The sequence below is a fragment of the Psittacula echo genome (genome assembly GCF_963264785.1).
Source record: "Psittacula echo genome assembly, chromosome: 15".
Lineage (NCBI taxonomy): Eukaryota > Metazoa > Chordata > Aves > Psittaciformes > Psittacidae > Psittacula > Psittacula echo.
Genome location: NC_137751.1, coordinates 1091384 through 1113878, shown reverse-complemented (window position 1 = coordinate 1113878; position 22495 = coordinate 1091384). Strand labels below are relative to the sequence as shown.

The 22495-nt window shown below is 50.2% G+C and overlaps 1 protein-coding gene across 2 annotated transcripts in view; it reads right to left on the bottom strand.

The window, feature by feature from the left end:
- Nucleotides 1-3363: 3363 nt before the first annotated feature.
- The window catches only part of AP2B1 (adaptor related protein complex 2 subunit beta 1), a 79713-nt gene continuing 60581 nt past the window's right edge, over nucleotides 3364-22495 (bottom strand). For both annotated transcript variants that reach the window (XM_080630334.1, XM_080630335.1), the window contains 4 exons: nucleotides 15514-15598; nucleotides 14722-14808; nucleotides 6566-6720; nucleotides 3364-5568 (listed from right to left, as the gene is read on the bottom strand). In XM_080630334.1, coding sequence (XP_080486460.1) covers nucleotides 5494-5568; nucleotides 6566-6720; nucleotides 14722-14808; nucleotides 15514-15598 — 402 coding nt within the window. In that variant the 3' untranslated portion in view covers nucleotides 3364-5493. The remainder of the gene's footprint in view (nucleotides 5569-6565; nucleotides 6721-14721; nucleotides 14809-15513; nucleotides 15599-22495) is intronic.

The following is a 22495-nucleotide window of genomic DNA, read 5'->3' as shown; positions in this document are numbered from 1 at the left end:
GCTTTTGCACCCTAAAGCATCGCATCCCGACCCGCCTGGCTCCATGGGAAGCCGAGGCGCGGAGCGGGGACGCGGTGAGAGCGGGCGGCGAGGGGGAGGCTGCCCCGGGGAGGGGGCCTCGGCCCCGGCGCGACCTTGGGCAAGCGCTGCCCCCCGCAAGCCCTGACCCCGCAGCCGGAGGATGCTCTCCGCGGCGGCAGCGCAGCATCCGCGGCACCGGGGCTGGAGGAGCTCGGGGGATACTGGGGACAAACGCACCCCCCAGGCCGGCGGGGATGGGGGACCAGGGAGCACCGGAGCTCAACTTTCGCTGGGAACCCCCCCTCCGGACCCAGCTCCCCCCCGTCCCCCGGCCCTGCCCAGCGGCAACTTCGCCCCTGTCCCCCCGTACCTGGCAGCGGCGGCCCGGGCCGGCGGAGCCCCGGCGGGCGGCGGAGCCATGCGGCGAGCCCGGAGCGGAGCGGGCGGCCCCGCTGCAGAGCCCCGGCCCGGCGCGGCGATACCGAGGGTCCGGGCGGCGGCGGCGGAGCCCGGCCGGGGCACGGGGCGGGTGGCGCCGGCGATGGAGGCAGCGCCCGGGGGGAGGCAGGCACCGCTCAGGCGGGGATGCAGGCGGCGATGCTCGGGAGTGATGCAGGCAGAGCCCGCGGAGGGAAGGGAGGCTCTGCCCAGGCGGGGATGCAGGGGATGCCCGGGGAGGGATGCAGTCAGCGGCCAGGCAGGGAAGGAGGCAGCGCCCGGGAAAGGAGGCAGGGAATGCCCAGACCGAGTCGCAGGAAGCCAGGAGGGACACAGCGGCTTCTCCCGGGGCTCTAGGGAGGTGCCGATGGGAAAAGACCCTCCCATGTCCCCCCTGCAGTGTGCTGGGTGCAACACCCTCAGCATTGCCCTCCCTGGCGCCCAGCAGTGTCTGTGCCCTCGTGCCCAACCCGTGGGACCCCCCGAGGTCAGATTCCTCTGGGGACAGGGGTAGGAGCCCTCCGAGGAGCCCTTCCCTCCTCCGACACCGCTGCTGCCTGCGCTCTCAGGCACATCCCCTCATCCCCGATGCGCCAGGCCCCTGGCCCCCTGTCCCTGGGTGCTGCCAGGCCCCACCGAGGGAAGGACACTTCTGTTGCAGTTTTGGGACACCCCACACCACACATTCACCTGCAGGCCGGATAGCGAGGAAGATGCTGGTCACAGCTCTGGGAGCGTGGTGCAGGCCCTTAGGACACGCTGCTGATGGGCTCCCTGCAGCTCTCTGCTCCTCGAAGCAGCCCCTGAACCCCGCTGCAGGTCACCCTGACACCACCAAGCACCAGGGTGTCTCCACGGGTCTGGCTGTGGGGGCTCGGCTGAAGCCAGCACCGGCCACAGCACGGCTGGGCTCCCTCCAGCCTCATCAGCACCGGGAATAACATCACCTCCAGGGGTTCTTCTCCAGGGTGAGGAGGGGAAACACACTGCTATATCCTTCCTGGGGGAACGGGGACTGCAGACACAGCCCCAGAGCGCAGGGGGACAAGGGCAAACCCCAGGACAGCCTTTGTGCCACCCCACACCTCAAAGGGAGTCAGAGCCCCTTCGCGCCTCACATTACACCCAGGCTTTTCATTTGGGGCTTATTTCCCTGTGGAGGTGCCTGATGCTCCCAGCTAGGGAGGTATTGATGTGTCCCTGGGGGTTAGTTATCACCAGCCCTAGATGCTGCTCTGCTTCCCCAGCTCCTCTCTCTGCATCCCCATAAAGCAGCCAGGAGCCCTGGAACATTGCTGGGAAAGGGCAGGGATCGCGGCTGCACACAAACCCTCCTGCACAATCCAGGCTCCAGCCTCGGGCTATTTTTAGCAGCTCCCTCCAAGACGCTCTTCACTTGCAGGTTTATGTGTGAAATTTAATATAGGAGGCAAGGGGGAGGGGAGCGGGGCTGGATCCCGGATCCCAGCACATCCCCACTGGCTGTGAGCTTCATCCGACGCAAATCCAAACCCATCCATCCAAGAGCTCCCGTGTCTCGGCACGTGGTCAGCCCGAAAATCCTCCCCCTGTGCTGCATCATGAGCTCGGGGATCTGCTGTCACCCGGTGCTGGCCCTTAGCACATGTACCAGCATGGAGCAGGATGGGTGCAAGGAGCAGCAGCGGCTGGGGGAGCCCATCCAGCACAGCATCTCCATCCAGGGCACCCAGGGGTCTCTGCCCCACAGCATGGGCCTCAGGAAGGGTGAAGGCTGTGGGGACCATCCATCCCTGTGGCAGTTCCCAGCCCAGGGAGCTCTGATGGCCCCTGAGCTCCCAGCACCGCAGGCTCATGCTGTTAAGGAAGCAAACGCAGTTTGCAAGGTGCAGGATGGCCCAGGGCTGGTGTGTCCCTGTTTATAGGCCATGAGCCTGCTGCAAACCCAGAGCAGCAGGAAAGACCAATCCCTCCCCAAGGAACCCCTGCAGAACAGGGAAGGAGGGAAAAACCTTTCCCTTTGCCATGGGATGTGAAGGCGACAGCAGCCAGCACAGCACAGACCTCAGCATCTTGTACCAGCTTTAACTGGGCCAAATGCTGCCCCAGGCTCAGCCCCAGCACCACAGCAAGGAGCAGACCCACAGCAGGCAATGACCACCCCATCCCAGGCACACAAGGGATGCATGAAGGGACACAACAGCACCACCAGTGACCCCAAACCAGCCTCTCACTGCTGCTACAGACATGCACCAGCTTCTAACACAAAACCATCCCAACACAGCACCCCAGGCCCTTGGCCTCATCTCCGAGTGCCACAAAGGCAAGGCTAGGCAGGGCAAGGGATGGAGCTGCTCTGCTGCTTGTGTTGTTGCATCTCTGGCCAGAGCTTGGCTCTGGCCCCATGCAGAGGTTTTGCAGCTCGAGACAGCACCGGTGATGGGAAAACTCTCTGGAAAACACCAGCACCAGGCCAGAGCAGTCCAAATGCATCACCGGCTGTCCTGATTCCATCGTTTCACTGCAGGGAAGGCAGGTCCATTACACACAGCCCACTGGGGCCCAGCAAGGGCTAAATGGGTACATCCATCTCCTACTCCGTCAGAGGCCGTCCGTGACAAGGTGCCAGTGCCCCCTGCAAGGAAGTGCCCTTTTCCTGCTGCCTTTTAAGATGAGAAGAGAGCAGCAGTCAGAGGCAGAAGATCGACGATGATCGCAACCTCCTCGCCCTGAAAGCCCCTGTTTCTGGGGGGGGTCTCCCTAGAAACGGCTGCTGAAGCGAGAGTGAAAGGCTCCAGTGAACAGCCTCCTTCCCACCGAATGCAGCCTTCAGCCCTGCCTGCTCCCACAGGCAGTGCCAAAAGCACAGGACCTGGATCCTCGTCCCAGCCCCACAGAGCCACGCACAGCCACAGCATCGTGGAAATGAGTTTATTGACATGGAGGGCAGGTAAAGCCTGAAGAGCAACACAGCTACGCGGCCAACGCTTGGATGAGCAGTGCAGTGGGAGAGGGCAAACACCACTGAGAGAGCCCAGGCTCTGCCCTGCAGTGCAGACACCCATGCACCCAAAAAGCCAGGAAATCAGGCAAGAGAATGGGATGCCCAGCAACCCCTCCTTGCATCAAAGCTACACCCTCCTCCCTGCCCCGACACAGCATCGCACTCGGCGCCACCGGTGCTTCCCTACTTGCTCTATGAATGATTGCTGCAGGGTGCTCTGCAAATCACCTCCAGCACACACAGGCAGGGTGCAAGAGCTGGATTGCTCCAGCTCTGCCCCACTTTTCCCCCAGCCAGAGCACAGGGGTTCCTAACACAGGGACATCGCCTTCCTTGGGGTCCTGCAGCTCCAACCGGAGCTCCTCAGCTCCCTGCTGGAGTCTCTTCCAGGGCACTGTAACCTTTTCCCAGCACTGACTTCTCGGTTGCAGACAATGCCAAAGCCCTGATGGACTATCTCCCACCATAAAACATGTATTGACTTTGAACGCGGCATCTAAAAAGACAACATGGGGGTTGCTATGCATAAGAGCTTTGCTTGCTGGGGAGTAGATGGCATCAAAGCATGCTGGGGAGGGCAAAGCTGCTCTGGTTAGCGGCTTGGTTTAAGCAGGACAAGCTATGGATGGAGCAAGGACATGCAAGAGGCTTTGCTTTCACTGCTGTTGTCGCAGCGCTTAGTGGTTGCAATGTGGCAAGTCCACAGCTATGGACTGGAAAGGGAAGCAGTCCTGGCCCTAAGGAGAGATTGGAAAAGACGGACCAGGGCATGGGGCTGCTCAGGACAGGGGGTGAGAGCAGGAACCAAAACGGCCTCTGTGCTCCTGTGCGCCTTTGGGCACAAAGAGCCAAGCTGCACATGGAAGAAACCCTTCCACCATCTGCTGGACTCTCAGCCCAGCCTGAAGGCCCCAGGCAGGCAGGGAGCAAACACCACAAGCCCAAAGCATCTCCCACCACACCATGGCCTGCGTTTTGGGGGACAGCACAGGGAGAAGGAGCTCCGCTCCCTTTGGCACCCAAGACACTGCCAGCAGCAACCCCCCTATGCAGGGGCACAGCTGGATTTACCACCACGAGCCTCAGGGGTTAGCGCAGCGCTGGGTGAAGGTGGCACAGCTCAGAGGACAGCTGAGAAGGCAGTTTGGCCATAGCAGGCACGGAAAGCACAAGAAGAGGGGCTGCAGCTGGGTGAGGATGCGGAGAGCATACCTGGAGCCTTTTGCTCTCAGAGTGGGCTCTTTTCCTTCATTTCATCCACCGCTGTCCTGTTATCAATCCAGGGCTGCAGCTTCTCCCCACACAAAAGCAGCCTCACTTCTCCAATCAGCAGCTAATGAGCCAGGGAGATGGTTGGAGTGAAAACACCATCAAAAGCAGAGCTGAAGCTGTCAGCATGAGTGTAATAAAAAACCCCTCTGTAGGGCTCCATCCGCCTCCACGGACCAAACTGATGGCTCTGTTCCTAATGCCCGGAGGCTGTGCTCACCCTGCTAGAGCCTGACATCCCTGCAAAGCTCCCCCAATACTTCCTTGGAATCACCTTCCCTTTAAGCCAATTCCAATAGAAAAACTCAAAAACCAACCCAAAAGTATAAAAATAGAAAATAAAGTGCAGTGTTACGTTTTCGACACTTTTGCCTTGTTTTAATGAGCCGACGGACGGGTTTCTGCTTGCTTCTTTTTTCCCAATGAGTTTACAAAACCGGAACTACGCCTTAAAGCCATTTAGAAAACACTGGACATTGGCACAAAATGGAGAAGCCCACGAGAACGGACAAGGAGTGAGGGGCGAGGGGGACATGGGAGTAGTCAAAGCAGTGGTTACAAACTCCATGGACGCTAAAAATACCAAAGGGGTTTGTTCCCTATCATCGTTAGCACGTGGATACTAATTGCTACCTTGAATCAGTGCCTTTGACTGACATCCTACACATGAATACAGCTGCTTCCAGTTAAGAGTGCTTTTCCCTGCGCTAGTGGTGAAGGAGGATCTGGGGACCCCTTTCTCCCGCCTCCTTCTGCAGGGGGAGGCACAGGCTCATCTCCTGTTAGTTTTTCAAGATGGCATCGTAGGCCTGGTAGATGTACTGGGACACTTCGGGAGCTCGGCATTTCAGGGAGAGCTGCAAAGAGGAGAGAAGAGGTTAGTGGTGGTGCAAGGGAAGGCAGGAGCTTCCTACCATCTCCAGGAAGGCAACTGACCTACAGCATGGGTTGCACACATCATGGACGTGGCTGATGACAGTCAACCCGAACATTTCTGCTTTGTCACCAAACTGCCTTTTCAGAGCTTGCTACGAGCAGGAGGAGGTACATGAAAGCAAACTGCCACTGTGGGGTTCCCAAATTCCTTAACAAATGTATGCGCCTCTGCACACATGAAGGAAGGAGATGATGCCCCAAATCTGAGGCAAGCGACTTGCTTGCTCTCATGCCGTAAGTCACAGCACTGAACCTGGAGGCTCAGTCCTGATGGACACAAAGTTGGCTGCTGTCAGCCCTCTCTAAGGCAAGGATCAGGTCGAGACCAGGTTTGCAGCATCAATCCTTGTGCAAACACTTTAAATCACCTTCCAACGCTCGCTTCCACCCCGGTGCTCAGATCACGAGTTTTTCTTGAAACTCCTGGAACAGCTTCCAACAGGAGCCAAATCCTTTAATACCAGGATGCTCAGACACGCAGGTGCCCAGAACAGAGCGCACCTTTGCACCAGCCACAGGCTGATGCCAGCACAAGGCCAAAGAGGCTGTGACATCCAGACAGCCGGTCTGCGCTGCGGGAACACAGCAGGGCATGAATATGTCCTTGTTTGTGAGAGGGGGAAGGGCATCCTGGCAATGCTTCCTCGCTAATGTCTCTTGGCTTTATCTCTGGGTAACCTTGGCAAGTAGCTGCTCATTGCTGAGCGGGCATTATCCCAGCTCACTGGTAACAGAGCAGTGGAATTCTGTTGTTTCTCACTTGTTTTCCCCAGTTCAGTGAGCATTCCTAACCTCCCCCCGTCAATTAACAGGATCCCCCCAACAAAACAAACACACGAGGAGAAATCACTCTGTGTGTGATGTGAGTTAGGAAGATCCCAGCCTGCACCACGTGCCCACTGCAGTCCAACACCTCACCGTGTAGTTTGGGTTCCCTGGTTGAATGCGAAGCTCAGCCAAGATCCAGATGCCGTTGGTGAGTTTCAGAGACTGGTAGAGCATGTCCTGACCCTCCACGTTCCTCTTGGCAATGGTGTAGACATTGTTATTCTGCAGTTTGCTGGAGACAGTGTCTTCAGAGAGACAGAGGAAAAACACATCTGTTAATTCAGATTCATCATCTGCAGAGACAGGAGAGCCCAAAGGAGCATTCCCAGGATGCAAGCGCACAAGGAAATGCTGACTTTTGTCCCAGGGTTTTCCCTGGGGACAGGAGCAGACATGACACAAGGAGAAAAAAGCCCAGTTCATTCCTTTCAGGCTGTTAACCCTTGTGATGGATTGGCCCATCTTGCAGAGCTTTCACTTACTGCTCATTGCTCTGGGGTGCTCAGGATTTACTGCCTTTATCAATGTGAGTCTGCAGCTCAGAGCGCAGGAGGAATCTGCTTTATCTACAGCCCCCAGCCACCGCCAGGCAAGTGAACCTGGAGGCAGCCAGAAGATGAAGACAGAGAAGAACAAAGATCACTGCCTGAGGCTCGCTTGGGAACCTGGTTCTAAGGTCCTGTCCCAACCATGACAACTCCCTCCTGCTTCCCCCACGCACAGACACTTCTGACCAAACCAACGTCCTACAAGGTAGCAAAAATCCTTCCCTTTCTTTTTAAAGCCATTACTTGAAAGTGTAAAACTCCACAGACATCTGCCTCTAGACATCACAGGCCTGTGATACAGCTTTTATACACTGTACGACCTGAGCACTCACAGATGTGTGATTTCACCTGGAGGCCTGCATGGATGGAAGCACGACACGTTATTTCTAAGGGGCCTTTCAAAGAAACAAGGACAGGGGCAAATACACAGAACACAAAGACCCAAGTCAGTGGCCTCTGGGTGCCATGGGATGGCTTCTCAATATAGCATAGAGCAAACTTCAGTCTCTGGATGCCAGTAACAGGGGCACATTCCCACTCTGGGTGGTAGGCTGAGGGAGGACTCCACCCCCGGTAAGCATCACTGGCAAATTCCCATTCCTAGTGTCCAACAGGAGAACTGAACTCATTCAAGCTCTCTGCTAGGGCAGGATGGAATGCCTTGTCTGTGCTGGGCCATTACCAGGAAGTTGTGCACTTCTGAAAGAAAGCAAGCGGGAGAAGTGGCCCTAAACCAATTTGTGCTGAAAGCCAAGAGACTGGAAACATGGGATCCATTTCAAGGAGCACGAGGAGCAAGACAGCAGCAGAGAAGCAGCACAAAGTGACCATGCAGCTCTAATCCATCTCTGCACCTAACACCACCAAGATCCACCAGCATCAGTGCTAGATGTGAGAATGGACACAAGTCTGTGCTAGTATATGGAAGGATGAGAGAGGGAACAAGTGCCAGGGAATGGCAGAAGCAGGAAAGAAAGAGCCTCATGAATCTATACACTGATGCAGAGACTTGGACCTGCTGCTTCTCCCCAGGGCAGCGTTGATAACCAGAGCTGCAGAGCAGCTTCACAGGCAGCCTGGACCACCAGGCTTCAGAGCAGCTACATGCAGGTCGAGGAGGGTTCAGGCATCCAGCTACCCAGATACACTCTGATTTAGGTTTTCTCTCTTCCCCAGTTACTATGGAAACTGGCAGATATAAGTAACTGATGAGATCCTTTGCTTAAAAACCCTCATTCCCTCTGTCTCCTCCTCCCACCTCTACTCCTCCTCTATACAACAAACTCATCCAGATTTGGGAAATGGGGAATGCAGAGCAGTCCTCTGCTCACACGGAGCATGGCTGGGAGAGACATCACCCACCAGGGATAAAGCCCAAAATCCCATCTCTTTGTATCCCCGCAGCCAACAAGAGCAGCCTCCAGGGCTTTTAAAAGGCAGTGTTTTCAACAAGCACTGGCTCAGAGACTGCATCCTTGTTTGCAAGGGATGGTGGTATTAACTGTGATTTTGTTTGCCCAGTTCTAACAGGCTGTGGTTAAACCTTACCAGTCTGAAAGTCTCTCTGGACACATATCCTGGAAGTGGAACTGCTGGAAAGAGTTTCAGACTTTCTCCAGTTATCCTTATACCTGCTGGCAGCCATCTACCCATCCACTGTCACAGCAAAGGCATTCCACAGGGAGCATGGCTGCAGCTTGGAAGCAAGGCTGCAATTGGGAAGCTGTAATTCTGGCAGCTGTGGAGCTGCTACCCCATTACACAGCAGAGGAAGTGAGTGCTCCTGCTGCCCAGGGAGCTGCGCTCTGGGGGCACAGTGAGTGAGATGGGCCTGCAGAGCAACTACTCTAATGCCAAAGTCTTCAACTGATGGCACCTCCTGCACTTAAACAGCCCTGCTTTTGCTGGAGAGCAGATTTCCAAGCAGGGGCATGCTTGTAGGGGGATATAGGGAGGGAAACTGAGGCAAGACACTCCTAGGAAAGTCTGTTTTCCACCTCCCTGTCTGACCTCAGTTACCCTCTGAGGAGTGCAAGAAACCCTACCAAAACATACCCTGTCTCAGGCAGGCACCCACAGCAATGGTGAGCAGGCTCAAGTGCTGATGCTTGGCTTGCCTGGCTCCTCCTCCCCCTCCCTCAGCACAGATGTGGGGACTGGTGAGATCCTACCCCTTCTTCTCCCAGTTAGCAGCTCCCATCCGTCCTGTGCTCCTGGAGTGTCAGGATTTGGGATTTTGGAGATGGGGCAGAGTTGCTAAGCAACAGTGCCAGGCTGTGCCTGGCTGAAGGCAGGACCGCTAATGCCATGTGACAGCACAGCCTTTAAAAGATAAATACATTTAAAAAGGCAGATATTTGCTGGGAGCAGAGCACTGAGCCCAGCTCTGCTGCTCCCTCAGTGAGCACACAGCACCCACCAGAGCCCTGGTCAGTGCCCAACACAGGCAGGAGGAGGGCTGAGCCGTGCTGCTATGTGTCCCCCCCGACACGTGGGATCTGGTGACTGCAAACCAGAGCCACATGAGTCCTCCTGCAAGTCAGCACAGTCTACGCCTGACCTTGCTAAGCAACTTTCTGCAGGGCTGCTTCTTTTGGCTCAATGCTTGTTCTCAAAACCTTCTTGAAGAACAATGTAAGGATACACAAAGATTTCCCCATCCCCAAGGCCAGGGAAGCCTCTAACATCAGTCCGTCTTTTAGGGTTGGTTTTTGTTTGTTTTCCTTTTCTTTTGCTTTTTAAACAGAACTCTTCCCCTTGTCTCAGCCCAACAACTGAACAGCACACATGGAAACACAGGCACATAGGGAAGAAAGCTGGACAAGGGCTATTCCTTTGCACTGAACTAATCGAATTCTTTCCAATAGCACTTTCCTTCTGGGTAAAGCAAAGGACATGCTTAAATCTTCTACCCCTGCAGCTTAAGAATTTCACTTCCAAACTCAAAGACCCAAGATGCCTAACTGGCAACAACAGGAGTTTCCACAAAGGACTTGCACAACTCAGGATCAACACCAACAATACAGTTTCTTTTGAACTTGGACCTTTGTGGTGTTTGGCACAAGCCCTGGATATTAGGAAGTAAAATTTAATGACTATATTTTAAGCTGTGGTAGCTGGGAACATCCCCACACCATTTCCAGCAACAACTGAATGGTTCTGAGCATCCAGCCAAGAGCTGCATTAAAACACCAAATGCATCTGCAGACTCTGATCTAGTGGGGAGGCACTTTGGTCAATATTATGACAGTAGATTCATTTCCAAGACATGGAATATACATGAGTTCTCTAATTTATTAAACGATCGGGTTACTAGATTTGCACATACAGAATAAAATCATACCAGAGAAGCTTGTGTATGATTGTCCCTCAGGTTCCAGCAAGAATATCCAATTTCTCTTTGTTCTAGCATTAGCAAATTACTTGGGGAACCAAAGTGACCACTGCATTGCAATAAAGCCATAATGAATTCCGAACACTAATAACTGTTGTTTCATACCAAATTGTGGGGCAGAACAAGCAAACCCAAAGCTCTTAATGCTACTGAAGAGCACAGCAACTAATTGCCTCCTGTCAGCTCATCCTCCTTCATTCCATGGGTTTGGGTAAGCAGGATTTAGAGAAAGGAAAACATTTAGTTAATCTGGTTTGTGTATTCTAATTTAAAGTAACAGAACTTTCAGATTCAATCAAACTTAGCATGTGTAAACAGGCAAAGCGAGCTCTAAAGCATGCTCAGCCGCAGGGGAAACCTCAGTTGGCGTAGTGACACCAACTGCACCCAGATTATTTGAGATATAACAGTTTAGGGATCTATTTTCATGCACTAGATTCTTCTATTTTCATTAAGCCCACCCCAAATCAATTAACTTAGCACTCGATTCATAAGAGATGAGAACATTTGGGTAGAACCCTGACCTTGTGTTTCTATTAGAAGTTCTATTTCTGAACATGGTTTGCTCCATGGAACTATCACAACTTCTTCCTAAGACGCAGACACATGAAAGAGCTCAAATGAATTCAAGACATACAGTGCATCCTAAGTGCACTCTGACCCCATGATATACAACTCCAGAGAGACTTGCTCCTCTGCAGCCATCCAGCTTCAGCCCTAAAGAACAGCCTCAGGCCAGTGCCAGCTCTCACTGCTGGGAACCTGAGTCTCAGTAAGCACTCCTCTCTCACTGAGTCACTGGGAACTGTGGGAATACCTTCAAGGGTTCAGGATTTGCTTATTGTTTGGAAACCAAAATGCTGGAGACTGGGATCAGAGTGGAGGGCCCTCACCATTGAAAGCCCCAGATCGTGGCACCTTAGGCTTCAGCCTGCAGCAGCCAAGATTTTCTGGCTGTTCTGTGCCCTGTTATGGGGTGAGCTGCCAGGGACTGGAGCTTTCTCTGCCATCCCCATCGCAAAACATCAAAGCTTGAGTCAATCCCATTTGGCTTGGCTTGCGGGCACAGGATGGATCTTTTACCTACAAAGGCCTGGTAGCACCGATTCACAGACAAGCATCTCCATTGATGGACTGTGTTTATCTCCTTTTTGCTTGAAGGAACAAAGGAAGGAATATGGAGAAAAGGCTGCAGTACACACAGGAGGTGCTGTAAGGTGACTGTTGCACTGTGACAGACAGCTCTGGGTACACATGAAATGCACAAGCTGCTTTTCTTGACAGCTAAAAATCCCTGTTCCAAGCCCCTTTCACTTTGGTCTAAAGAAAAAGGAATTCAAATTCCAGTTTCTCCATTGAATAAATCAGCATCCCCTGTTTAGTTGCTCAGCAGGGCCTCCTGCATGTCTACATGTAACTTCAGCCCCGCTCCTCACATGGCACACGAACAGCACAGATCTGAGCACTCAGGAAAGCGAAGGCTCTTTACAGTTAGAAAAGCAGGCACTGAGGGTGCAGGGACCACACTTCTGCTTAGCCCTCTGCCCAGGAGCAGACACACGTCATTTGGCACTGTCTATCCATCACCTGCTGCTGCCATGCAGCTCTATTGTAGTGGCTGGTAGAGCTGCGATGAGGGCACATCAGCTGGGAGCAGAGGTATTTTCAGCTCCCAGCTTAATACACGTCACTGAGCTGGAATCAGACTGAAGCATGAATGGTGTGGTGCGTCCTTGAGCCTCGATTCGCCACCAAGTGGGTGGGCTCACGCTCAGCATTAATTAGTTATCCCAGCGGATACGAGAGCAGGGATAACGATTCACACGGTGGCTGCACATCTCTGCAGAGCTGGCAGTGCTTGGAAGCTGCCTGTGCTGAAAGGCTGCAAAAACCCATCGTCTCCCAAGGTTTAGTCAGGAGCCATTGAAATCTGCAGGCTTTGTTCTGCGCAGCTCTGCCATGGCAGCCCTTGTGTGTACCTTGTTTTATGTGGTGATGTGAGAGCTGCACGTGGTGGTATTTCATCAGTGAACAACAGAACTGCCACCAGCCCAAGTTGAGAGCTTTATTCTGGTTAAGCATCTCCTACGAGAGAGTCTTTTGAAAATGAACCAGTCTTTCCTGCACAAAGATGAAAGATTTTATACCCAGAGTTACTATTCTGGGAAGAAAGGAGATGTCTTAAGACTATTTTCACTGGATTTAAGTGATCAAGACCGTGAATCTTGAAAGACTATTGCCCTACTGCAGCACATGGCCAGACACGCACCCTTGCTCTGGTATAAACTCATAGCAAGAAGGATTCAACTGTCAACACAGCTCATCCAGGTTGCCTGTGCCTCTGCCCTGGTGTGCACAACCAGCCACTTGCCACACTGAGAAGTCTCCATCCCTGAGGATGCTGGAAGCCCAGCACACCAAGGGGTTTGGGGTGATCCCTTTTCAGGCAAGGTTTGATGCTCTTAGGATGGTCCATACTAGAGGAGGTTACACTTAAATGAAATCAAGGTAAGCAGCAGGCTCAGGCAGGGTTGCGCTAGGGACTAACACAAAGCACACAAGACCTCCCTAGTTTTCCCTCCTGCAAGCTATTGGCCTGCTCTGTGCCGAAGCCCAGGTAGCCAAGGAAGGAAAGGGACATGTAGTTGCAAAAGGGAGGAGATGTCCGCAGTGGAAACACAAACCCAAAAGCCTCAGCAGATGGAGGTGTTTGAAATCTGTTTATGAGACATGACCCACTTTCTCTCGTACATAAGCCAAAGAGGCTGGCAGGTCCTGCACACCCCCAAGCATCTCGAGTGATGGACTGTGCTCAGGAGAGGTGCTGCATCCAGGGCTCTTGCTAAAGCACTGAGAGAAGCCTCTTCCCACCTGAGTCCTGGCAATGGCTGCGGACAGCACTGCAGGGAAACCACCCGGCATTCCTGTGCTCTCCCTGCAAGCTAGTAACATGTTCTCCACTAAGCATCACCAATTCAGGCAGGCCTGGGCAAGCAGCCTGGTCTTGAGCTGGCAAACCCTCCCTGAATGGTCTCAGAGGGAGAAGGGGGCTCAGGCCAGGCTGCAGAATCACAGTGCTCATCTTCCTAGCCATGCACACCCCTTCTCTCCCTCCCAGCTACACCCTAAACTAGCCAGTACTGCAACAGCCCAGTGCCAAACACTGCAAGTTACCAACAATTCTGATTTGAGATCTAAAGAGCCCCAGACAGCACAGGTAGGGCACGGAAGGGGCAGGAGGCACTACCAGCAGTAGCACTGCAGTGCAGGGGAGAAGCTATGCCAAGCTCGTCAGAAGAAGAGAGGACTGCGGGAGGCACAGAGGTTGTTCTCATTTGAAACCCCACAGTGAAATCAAGTCATAAGGTCCAACAGCTGCTATTTTTTCCCCTCTCGCAGGCTCCATCTTTTATATTCCAAAATAGTAATAATTACGAGTACAAAGAGACCCATAGTTTCTGTCTGCATCTGAAGCAAGAGGATATTTATCGTGTAATAGACAGGAGCAAATGAAAAGGTTACGGGGTTTGTAATCAATAGGGACAGTTTTTTTCCTCTGTGATACAGAGCAGCTTTTGGTAGAATCACTTGGCTCCTGCCCAGAACCTCTTGAACAGGAACAAAGCTGCTACACTGGCCCCATTCCACTTTTTTTACGCTCCCTCATCCTTCAGCAGTAGTAAGGTCATACGTACAAGTAGGATGCTCAGAGACAACTAAACAGCTAAGCACAGAGGTGAACAGGACAGAGTATGATCAAAACACATCAATATATCAGCTAACAACAGCAGGCCAAAGCTCTTCTGTCCTCCATACATGTCAAACCACTTTCTAATCTTTCACAACAGAAAGAACAAAGCAGATGCTAAAAGGTGAAGTGACTGGCCCAGGATTATGCAGTAGGTTAAAGTCAGGGCTGGAACACAGCAGCAGGACAGGATTGCTGAACAGCCCCAGCACCATATTCAGGTCTATTTAAAAGAGCAGCTTTGCAGGGAAGCAAAGTATAAAAGAGAAAACAAGAATACAAGGGTCCAGAATGAAAGGAAGAAAGAGACAGGTAAAATCTAAAACCAGCATCTAAAGGATATCTAAAAGGATTTTAGATATCCTTTTAAAGGGACCTAACTAAAGTTTTTGACTGAAACAAGCCCTAGGATCCAAGGCTGTTTTCTTCATAAGCCAAAGCTGTTCTGTTCAGAAGTGCAATATTCTTCTATCCATTAGCCATAGCTATTAATAAGGTGATGCCTAGTGACCACACATCAGAAGCGCTCTCAGCATGGCAGAATTAAGCTACTCACCAGCATTCAGGTGACAGTCTTTAATCTGGAACTGAAGCTCGTTTTCATTTGGAATATCTTTCCATGTTGCAAGGAAGACCTGGCGCTCTAGAAACAAGACAGACAATGAGCCCTCCTGGATCCTCACAGGACTGAAGCATTCATTAATTCATCATAGAATGTTAGAAGGTAGACACAAAAGAAGAGGTTTTGGTCACATTTTGTCCTGTCATGGACTCTAGAATTTGCTCCTATAACAACCTCAGTCTCACTGTAAGAGCAGCAAAGCTTGGACGGATACTGAAACCCCTAAAACCAGAGGCAGTCTTTACCATATGAACTGTTCACAAACAGAGAACAGACAGGATTTGACAGAAAAAAAGGAGATGCACACATTTAAGATTACATCAGTGAAAATTGCTTTTTCCCAGCCACTTCAAACAATTTGATGTAGGTGATGAGGAATACATTAATTATAGTGAAAGTGGTATGGAAGCAAATTCCAGACCCATTTAAGTGGATCAAAACCTCAACACCCCAAACCGTAAAACCCCAAAACAAAACGAACACCCTCAAGGAAAACAGATTCACCCCTTATTTGGCAGAGAGAATCAGAGCAGAGGACCCAGAGCAGAGTTTCTGTGACTACTGGAGCTGCAGCACAATGGGGCCAGGCTACCAAACCAGATCAATTCAGGCTGCTGAGATGCACTAGCATGAAGGTCATGGCCAAGAACACATGAATCTCAGCAGCTGGGCCCTGCAAGCACAGTTTGGCTGGAGGATGCTGACCACAGACCTGAAGGCACTCACCCATTTTGCCATCCTCTACAAAAAGCACGTTGAGAGGAATTAGGCAGCTGAAGTAAAAGACGTCAATGTTGTTTTTCACAGCCACCTGTTACAGAAGGAAACAAGGGGTTAATGTGGCTCTGTCAGCTGGAAGTCCAAAGGGATCCCAAGATTTCGAGCAGCCTCATCGCCTGCCCATGCACCCTGCAGTGCTCTCTCTGAGCAGAGGCCAGCTCTGAACGTTGAGATTACCTGGAGAGATGTTATTGAGCTTCTGGTTAATTTCAGACAAGGCTCAGTCCCACCACTCTGCTCAACCCTATTTTCACTAAAAGCTGCTCAATCCTCTCCTGTGAGCTTTTCAGCACGCTGCTTCAGAGCCAATTGCACTGATGGAGTCACAGCCAGCATCCCTGCTCTTTTCTGCTCTTTTTCAGCCTCTCCCTCCCCACACTTCTTCCACCTCTGAGGTATGTGCATACCTTTCAGCTGCACCCAGCTACTATCCTGTCTGTCATACTGCACATGAGCTTCCCCACCACCCCTCTTTGCCACCTCACTCTTGCAAGTCCCTGGCTCCAATCTCCTATGTATTCTTTATTTTCACCCCACATTTCTTCATTTTCCACCTCCTTGATTAGTCTTGTTTCAGCCCAGACACTTTCCAGAGAGCTTGAAGTGGGTCCATTGCCTGCACCTTCCTTGCAGCACCTCCCTAGTCTCCTGCCTTTACCTTAGTGAAAGCGACGCAGTGAATGCATGCTGGGTGTTGACTCCTGGAAGGAAGCCCTGCTACAGAGCAATCAGGGCAGGTAAAAAAAGATCGCTTGACAGAAGACTTAATTCTCAGTGCCATTAAACTCCACCAGCCAGGGAGATTCACTGGAATGCCTTTTATCACACATGCTCGCCACATTACCCACTAATCTCTCCTAACACAGGGAGCAACCTTATGTTCACTTTTCCCCAGGTTGAGAGCTGATGGTTCAGCAGGAGCAAACTGGAGGTCTGAGAAAGTGCACTGTCATAATATAGCACAGAAAAAGGGAGCTCTGGGCTTTATTTCTATGCCTCTCATGCTCTCCTCACATCATCCCACACAGCCATAGCCTGTCATGGGAATAGAGTTCAGCAGACACCTGCCATTGCTTGCAATGAGGGAAACTTCGCCTGTAAGACAGATCGAGAATGGAAGTTGTGTGGGGAGCCCTGAATTTCAGGAGCTGTTCGAGCTCTTATTTCCTCTGAAAAACCCCAGAAGGAATTCTCCAATTCGTCAGCCAGCTGAAACACAAACCAGACCATGATAAATGCTGAGCCAAAGAAATAAATCTGCTGCTACAAAAGATGTATGCCAAGACAAACTCCAGTCACATTAATAATTACATATATTAGTGCCCTGCTGAGAAATTCTATTATCTATAGGTGCATGTTTAGAAAGACATCCCCAAATGTCTGTAAAAACAGCTGAAGATAGACAAGGGAGGGGTATAAACCAGAGAATTCAAACCCAAGTCAGCTGATTAGACATGCATGCAAACCATAGGATAAGTGGTAGGAGATCAAGCTCTTGAACAAACTCTTATAGCACTTGGGAAGGCCCCAGAAGGGCAAAGAACAGCAGAAAGGCAGTTGTGATAGTCTGTGGGGCTTCTGCTTTCAGCCATCACTAAAGGTAGCAGCTTATATTTAATTCCCACAGTGCAAACCAGCTTATGAAGGGATTAATTTAAAGCCCTCTAAAACCATGTAAATGATGGAGCAACCTAGAAAAAAAAAGGGAAACTGCCTTCCGAAATAGGGAGCTGTAATGTACTTCGATTGCTGGAGTTGAACTTGCAGGTTGGAGTGTCCAGTGTTTCAGCTATAGGCACCAAAGCCAGAGGGGTGAAAGCAGATTTGGTGGATGGACTTCAGTGATTCACCTCTGCAAAATGTGATCAAACAGAGAGGCTGAGCAGCCAAAAATGCACCTCTCAGTCTGGGAGAGGAGGGCTGGGGGAGACAGCAGTGTAGCCAATTCCATAGCTATGCTTGGATGTAATGCATGGAGATGAGCCAGGAGAGGGAAAATCTAGGCTAAACACCTGGGAAAACTCAGTAGTGAGAATTGCTAAGCAGCACAAAATACTCTTGAGGAAGAGAGGAGCTCTAGTACTTGGGAGTATTTAAAATCAACCTTGACAATGCTCTCAAGAAGAGGATCTGTAGAAAAACAACAAAGCATAGCAGGGACTACGCTGCGTGACCCAAGATCTTTTCCAACTCTGATTTCATGATTACTTGCCTTGCCTTAGAATTAGCTTTTGTAGCTAATTGTTGTTGCCATACAACAGCAGTTTCTTACAAGAGGGGCTGGAAAGCAAAACCTTCTCTCCAGTTACGGTTCTAGAGACACACTCCAAATTAATATGCTATCCCTGTCCCTGCAGTTATAAGGGTGCTATAAAAAGGTATCTGCTGACCTGCTTCTCAACTCTGCAGAAACATACTGAGTAAGCTGCTTTGGCTATACTATGGAGAGCTACCCAATTAAGATGCTCTGAAATGCAATTTGTTCCCAGCAAAGAAAAGCAAGCCACATGCCAGACTTCCTTCCAGACTGCATCATCATTGGGTTCAGGAATGACATCACGTGTCACCTTGCAAGTGTCTGTAATGATGCAGAAACCAGCTGTTACAAATAACATTTGCAAACAGGAAAGGAAAAAGCTACAGTCTCCTTAAACCTATAGCACTAGGACAAAACTAGTAAGCTTTCCATTTACCACCACGTACTGCCCCTGAACAGCCAGGCATGCACGGTTAATTCTGTGGTCCCCAAGATAAAGCACCTGCAGATATCTGGATGGGCAAACCTGCAGCAAGAGGAAAGCTAAGAGGTCCTACCAGTTGGTAACAGTTTTCCAAGGTCATGCTTTAACCTCTGCACTGTCACATGAGGAGCATCCAAAGCCATCTGACAGGCTACAAAAGCACCTGCAGGCAGACAGCAGATCCACAGCAATGCCTGTGAGAAACTGAGGAGCTAATAACAGTGACTTGCCAAAAAAATCAGTGCTCCTCAGATGGGAACATCAGCCTGAGACAATCAATGACATTTCAAGTGATACCAGGAGCCGAGAATTCTCTCCAGGTTGGACATGCTTGTAAGGAACCTTCACTTGCATTCAATAAATGCTCCAGTCCCGACTAACTTTGCCTGTGTTTCTGCAGCTTTAACCTGCTGACCTGGCCCTGAACTATCAAATCTTCTGCTTGATCTTCAGCTTCAGACATTTGAGAGTTGAAACGGAAGCATTTCCAACAAAAACGGCTTTCCATCTGTGAGCCTTCTGAAAGGAGGAACAAAATATTACTACCTTGTGAATTTAGTCATGCAGACTACAAAGCTGCTGAGGGATAAAAGTCAAAAGGTGCCAGATTTTCATGTGATGCTTCACTGCTAAAGAGGTGTGAGCACCGGGTTCCCAATCACTTATGTCTTGTTCATGATCTGCCTAGAGGAAGCAGCACTTCTAGAAATAATCCCTGGGACATATTTGCACATTTTGCAGCATGAGCACCCTTCTGTTGTCCTTTCTTGCAGTGCAACCCTCTGATAGCCAACACATGGTATTTTGGGGTAGAGGTACCTCATGAGTTATTTTCTTCAATAGTGTGGGTTTCTGATGCTTTAAAGCCCAGACTTCAGCATAAGAACTGGCTTCCAAAGTCAAGTCTGAAAGCAACACAGATGCTTTCCATCAGCAGCAAGCACACAACATACCCACTTGGAATCCCATTAGCACCTACACTAAATTAAGGATTTACTTCAAGTTGGGTTTTGCTTTAGAGCCTGGTAACAGCCAAACTGTTAAGGAAAGAACAACTCTCGTCTGCAGAGACTTTTTTACCTCTGCCAGCACGAAGTCATGGTTTATTCTGTGACAGTTTGCTGCTCTGGCTGTCAGATGCCCCCACGGAGTGCTAGCTACTTGTTTGCTTGACAGGGAGAGCTCTCAGGATCCTAGGGGTGCTTGACAGTCGCTGCTCTACCTAAAGGCACAAGCCTGGGCAGTGGTGCTGTGCAGACAGCAAGGGTGGGTGCTGAGCCTGCCATCTCCAGGCACACTGCTTACGTCAATGGTCAGGGAACAGCGAGTTACTAGGAGGGTTATGCTCCCATGTGTGCCTGGCTGTACTTGAGGTTCAGAATGTACACTCTGTCAAATGTGCTGTACCATGTGGCAGACCTACCCCTCATCAGCAACTAACAGCCTTTCCACAGCTGAGCTAGGAACTGGCCGCAGATGCTAAGCTGTGATCCAAGTCCTTCATTCAGGGTGCTCCCAGGAGGGCTCTCTGCTGGAATCAGACCCTTACAAGTAGAGCCTGCTAAAAAGCAACCTAGGCAACAAACCCAAGAAAGCACCTTCCACATCAAGCTACCCAAGGCTGCTCTGTGGTGGTTGGTCCAGTCATTCTGACTCAGCTCACACACAGGCGGATAGCATGCCATTTATTAAGTAGGCTCTGAAGGGAGAACATCTGCTGGCTGGACTTGCTGCTCACGCCTATTCTCAGCCTTGCTTTCATGGAGAGATGACTGTGTGGAATCTGTTTCCAAGTACTGAGAGCTCTGTATTTGTGACCTGAGGTACATTAACACTTCTGATGAATGAAAGCTCCAGTGGTTCCGCATTGCAAGCGAAACACTGAAGAGTGGAGGAGCACAGGTGATGAGTTACAGCAGAACTGAGCATGGAAGAGGAAATACGATATTGCATTAGCAAGACTGATCTTTTCTCAATGAAGAAACTGCAACCTCATCTGCCTTTACAGAAAAGTTTTGCCAAACTCACTGGAAGAAACAAGTGTTCACACTGCTAGCAGCAAGGGAGAGGTCTGTGTTTCCAAGTGTCACTTTGGAGGAAAAAGTGCAGCTGGCAGATCTTTCCCTTTCAATACTCACCAGATCATTTTACAGGCATTTTGGAAAACTGAAGCTCTGCTTCTTTCAGTTGCATGCTCAGTAGCTGCAACAAAGAGCCCTGCCAGTTGACAGCAGGTAATGCTGGGGAACATAACACATTGATTGTCAATTCTGAATGTGGATCCCAAGAGAATGGCAATGCTCCAGGTTCAGACTTGCTACTGCCCCGGGAGTCCCTGAGGCTTGTTTTCAATTGTATTGTCTCCTGCAAGTGGTTACCACCTCACAGAATTGATTATCGTACTTGTGCCATGACAGGCCAGGCCTGAGCTCTGAAGCTCTCACGGCAGGCTGGATCCTCACCCATTTCCAGGGTCAAGGGAGCAATTCTCATGTACCCAAACGAACGAGTCAGGTATTCTGATTTCACAACCCTTGAAAGACCATTTATTAGGAGCAGTGGTTCTCTTTAGCATAGAAAAGCTCTCATCCCAGGCATTTTCTTACTCCAAATTTGACCCCAAGTATCTGGAAGGAGTTAATGTTCCTCACCAATGCAAATCCCTATTTCAGAACCCATTTCCCTCTTTGCCACAATGTGTGTGAGAACTCAAGGTCTCAAAGATACCGCACCTACCCCATCTGCTTCACTAGGTATAACCCTGACTACATGTCATCAAAGGGGTATCACTGCTTTAATTGTCAAAAGGCTACTACAAGACCCTGTATAACTAACAGTCATCTCCTTGGCTATCAAATACAGAACTCAATGCAGCCTCTTGTACACCTTGGGCAAGAACTTGTTATCATTTACAAGCTCCGTGCTCTGCAGAGACAGCTCTGGGCAGGGGAACCACAGCACCTACAAGTGCCAAGTAGCCTCCAAAATGCTGACAGGGCACTGCAAGAGCATCCCCAAGCAGACGTCAGCAGTGCACAAATAACTAAGTCAGATTTTCTTTAGCAACAGGCGCACTCCAAAGGCATCCAACAGTAACTTTTAAATCTTAAGAGTCAAAAAATGATAAGCCAGAAAGCAGAGGCTGGAGTCCATTCAGCCCCCTACAGTGCTCTGTCCAGTCTAACTCTACCCTCTGAATAAATTACTGCTTGACTGGGGCTTGAATTTGAGTCAACAGGTCAAGAAAATAATCATCTCTACTTCAGGATGGGAGGGAGAAGCCTGGTATTCAGCATCACAAGATGCAAGGTGACTGGTGAACAGAAGACTTCAGTTACATTTTACCCAAGTAAGCCTCTGAAGATATTTCAGTCTTCCTCATCGTCTTGTAAAATATTTCAGTCTCTTTCCATGATTACAGATGTTAAGATTAAACCAGCTGTATTGGGCAAAAGATTAGAAATGGTAATAAAAATAACCTGAACAAGACTTGAATTCATTACTTTTGAAATAGTTGCCTAAGGATGTACAACTAGGCTTTGAAGTTTCTAATTTACATGACAAAAGTTGAAAGCCATCAGTTTAGTTACTTCAGGAGTTATTTTTCTTGTTACTAGAACAACAAAACCCCCACCAGAACAGATGAACATAAGGTCCTGAGGTTCAAACCAGCCCTGCATCTACTTCAATGTTCCCCAGCTAAGAAAAACCACATTAAGCAAATTCAACTTGATGAGTATTTTGGTTCTTCAATGAATACAGGAACATTTGTATTCTCTACTCTTACATTATGCTATAAGTTGTTCCCTAAGTAGGTCACCAAAACGATTTCTGAATGTTTTAAGATAGATAATTCCTACGTGAACTCACAAAACAAAACCAGAGCCTTGGCTGTCAGGGCAATGACAGATCTCCATCAAACCCACTGCTGTCAAAAAAGTAAGGGGAGTGCTCTTTTTAACTTGGCATCTGCTATCATGATTCAACTCTTTGCAGAGAAATATACTATTACTCCATATGGCAGCTTCCCCAATTGTAAAAGGGCAGCCAACTTCTATGGCAATGAGAGAGCTAGCAAATTTGCAACGAAGTCTGGCACTAATGAATGCTCTGCTGTCTCAATATAAGGTAGCTGGAGGTTTCCTCGCGTGTTTTCTCTTTGCTTTGTTCTAGCAGAAGATGCTGCA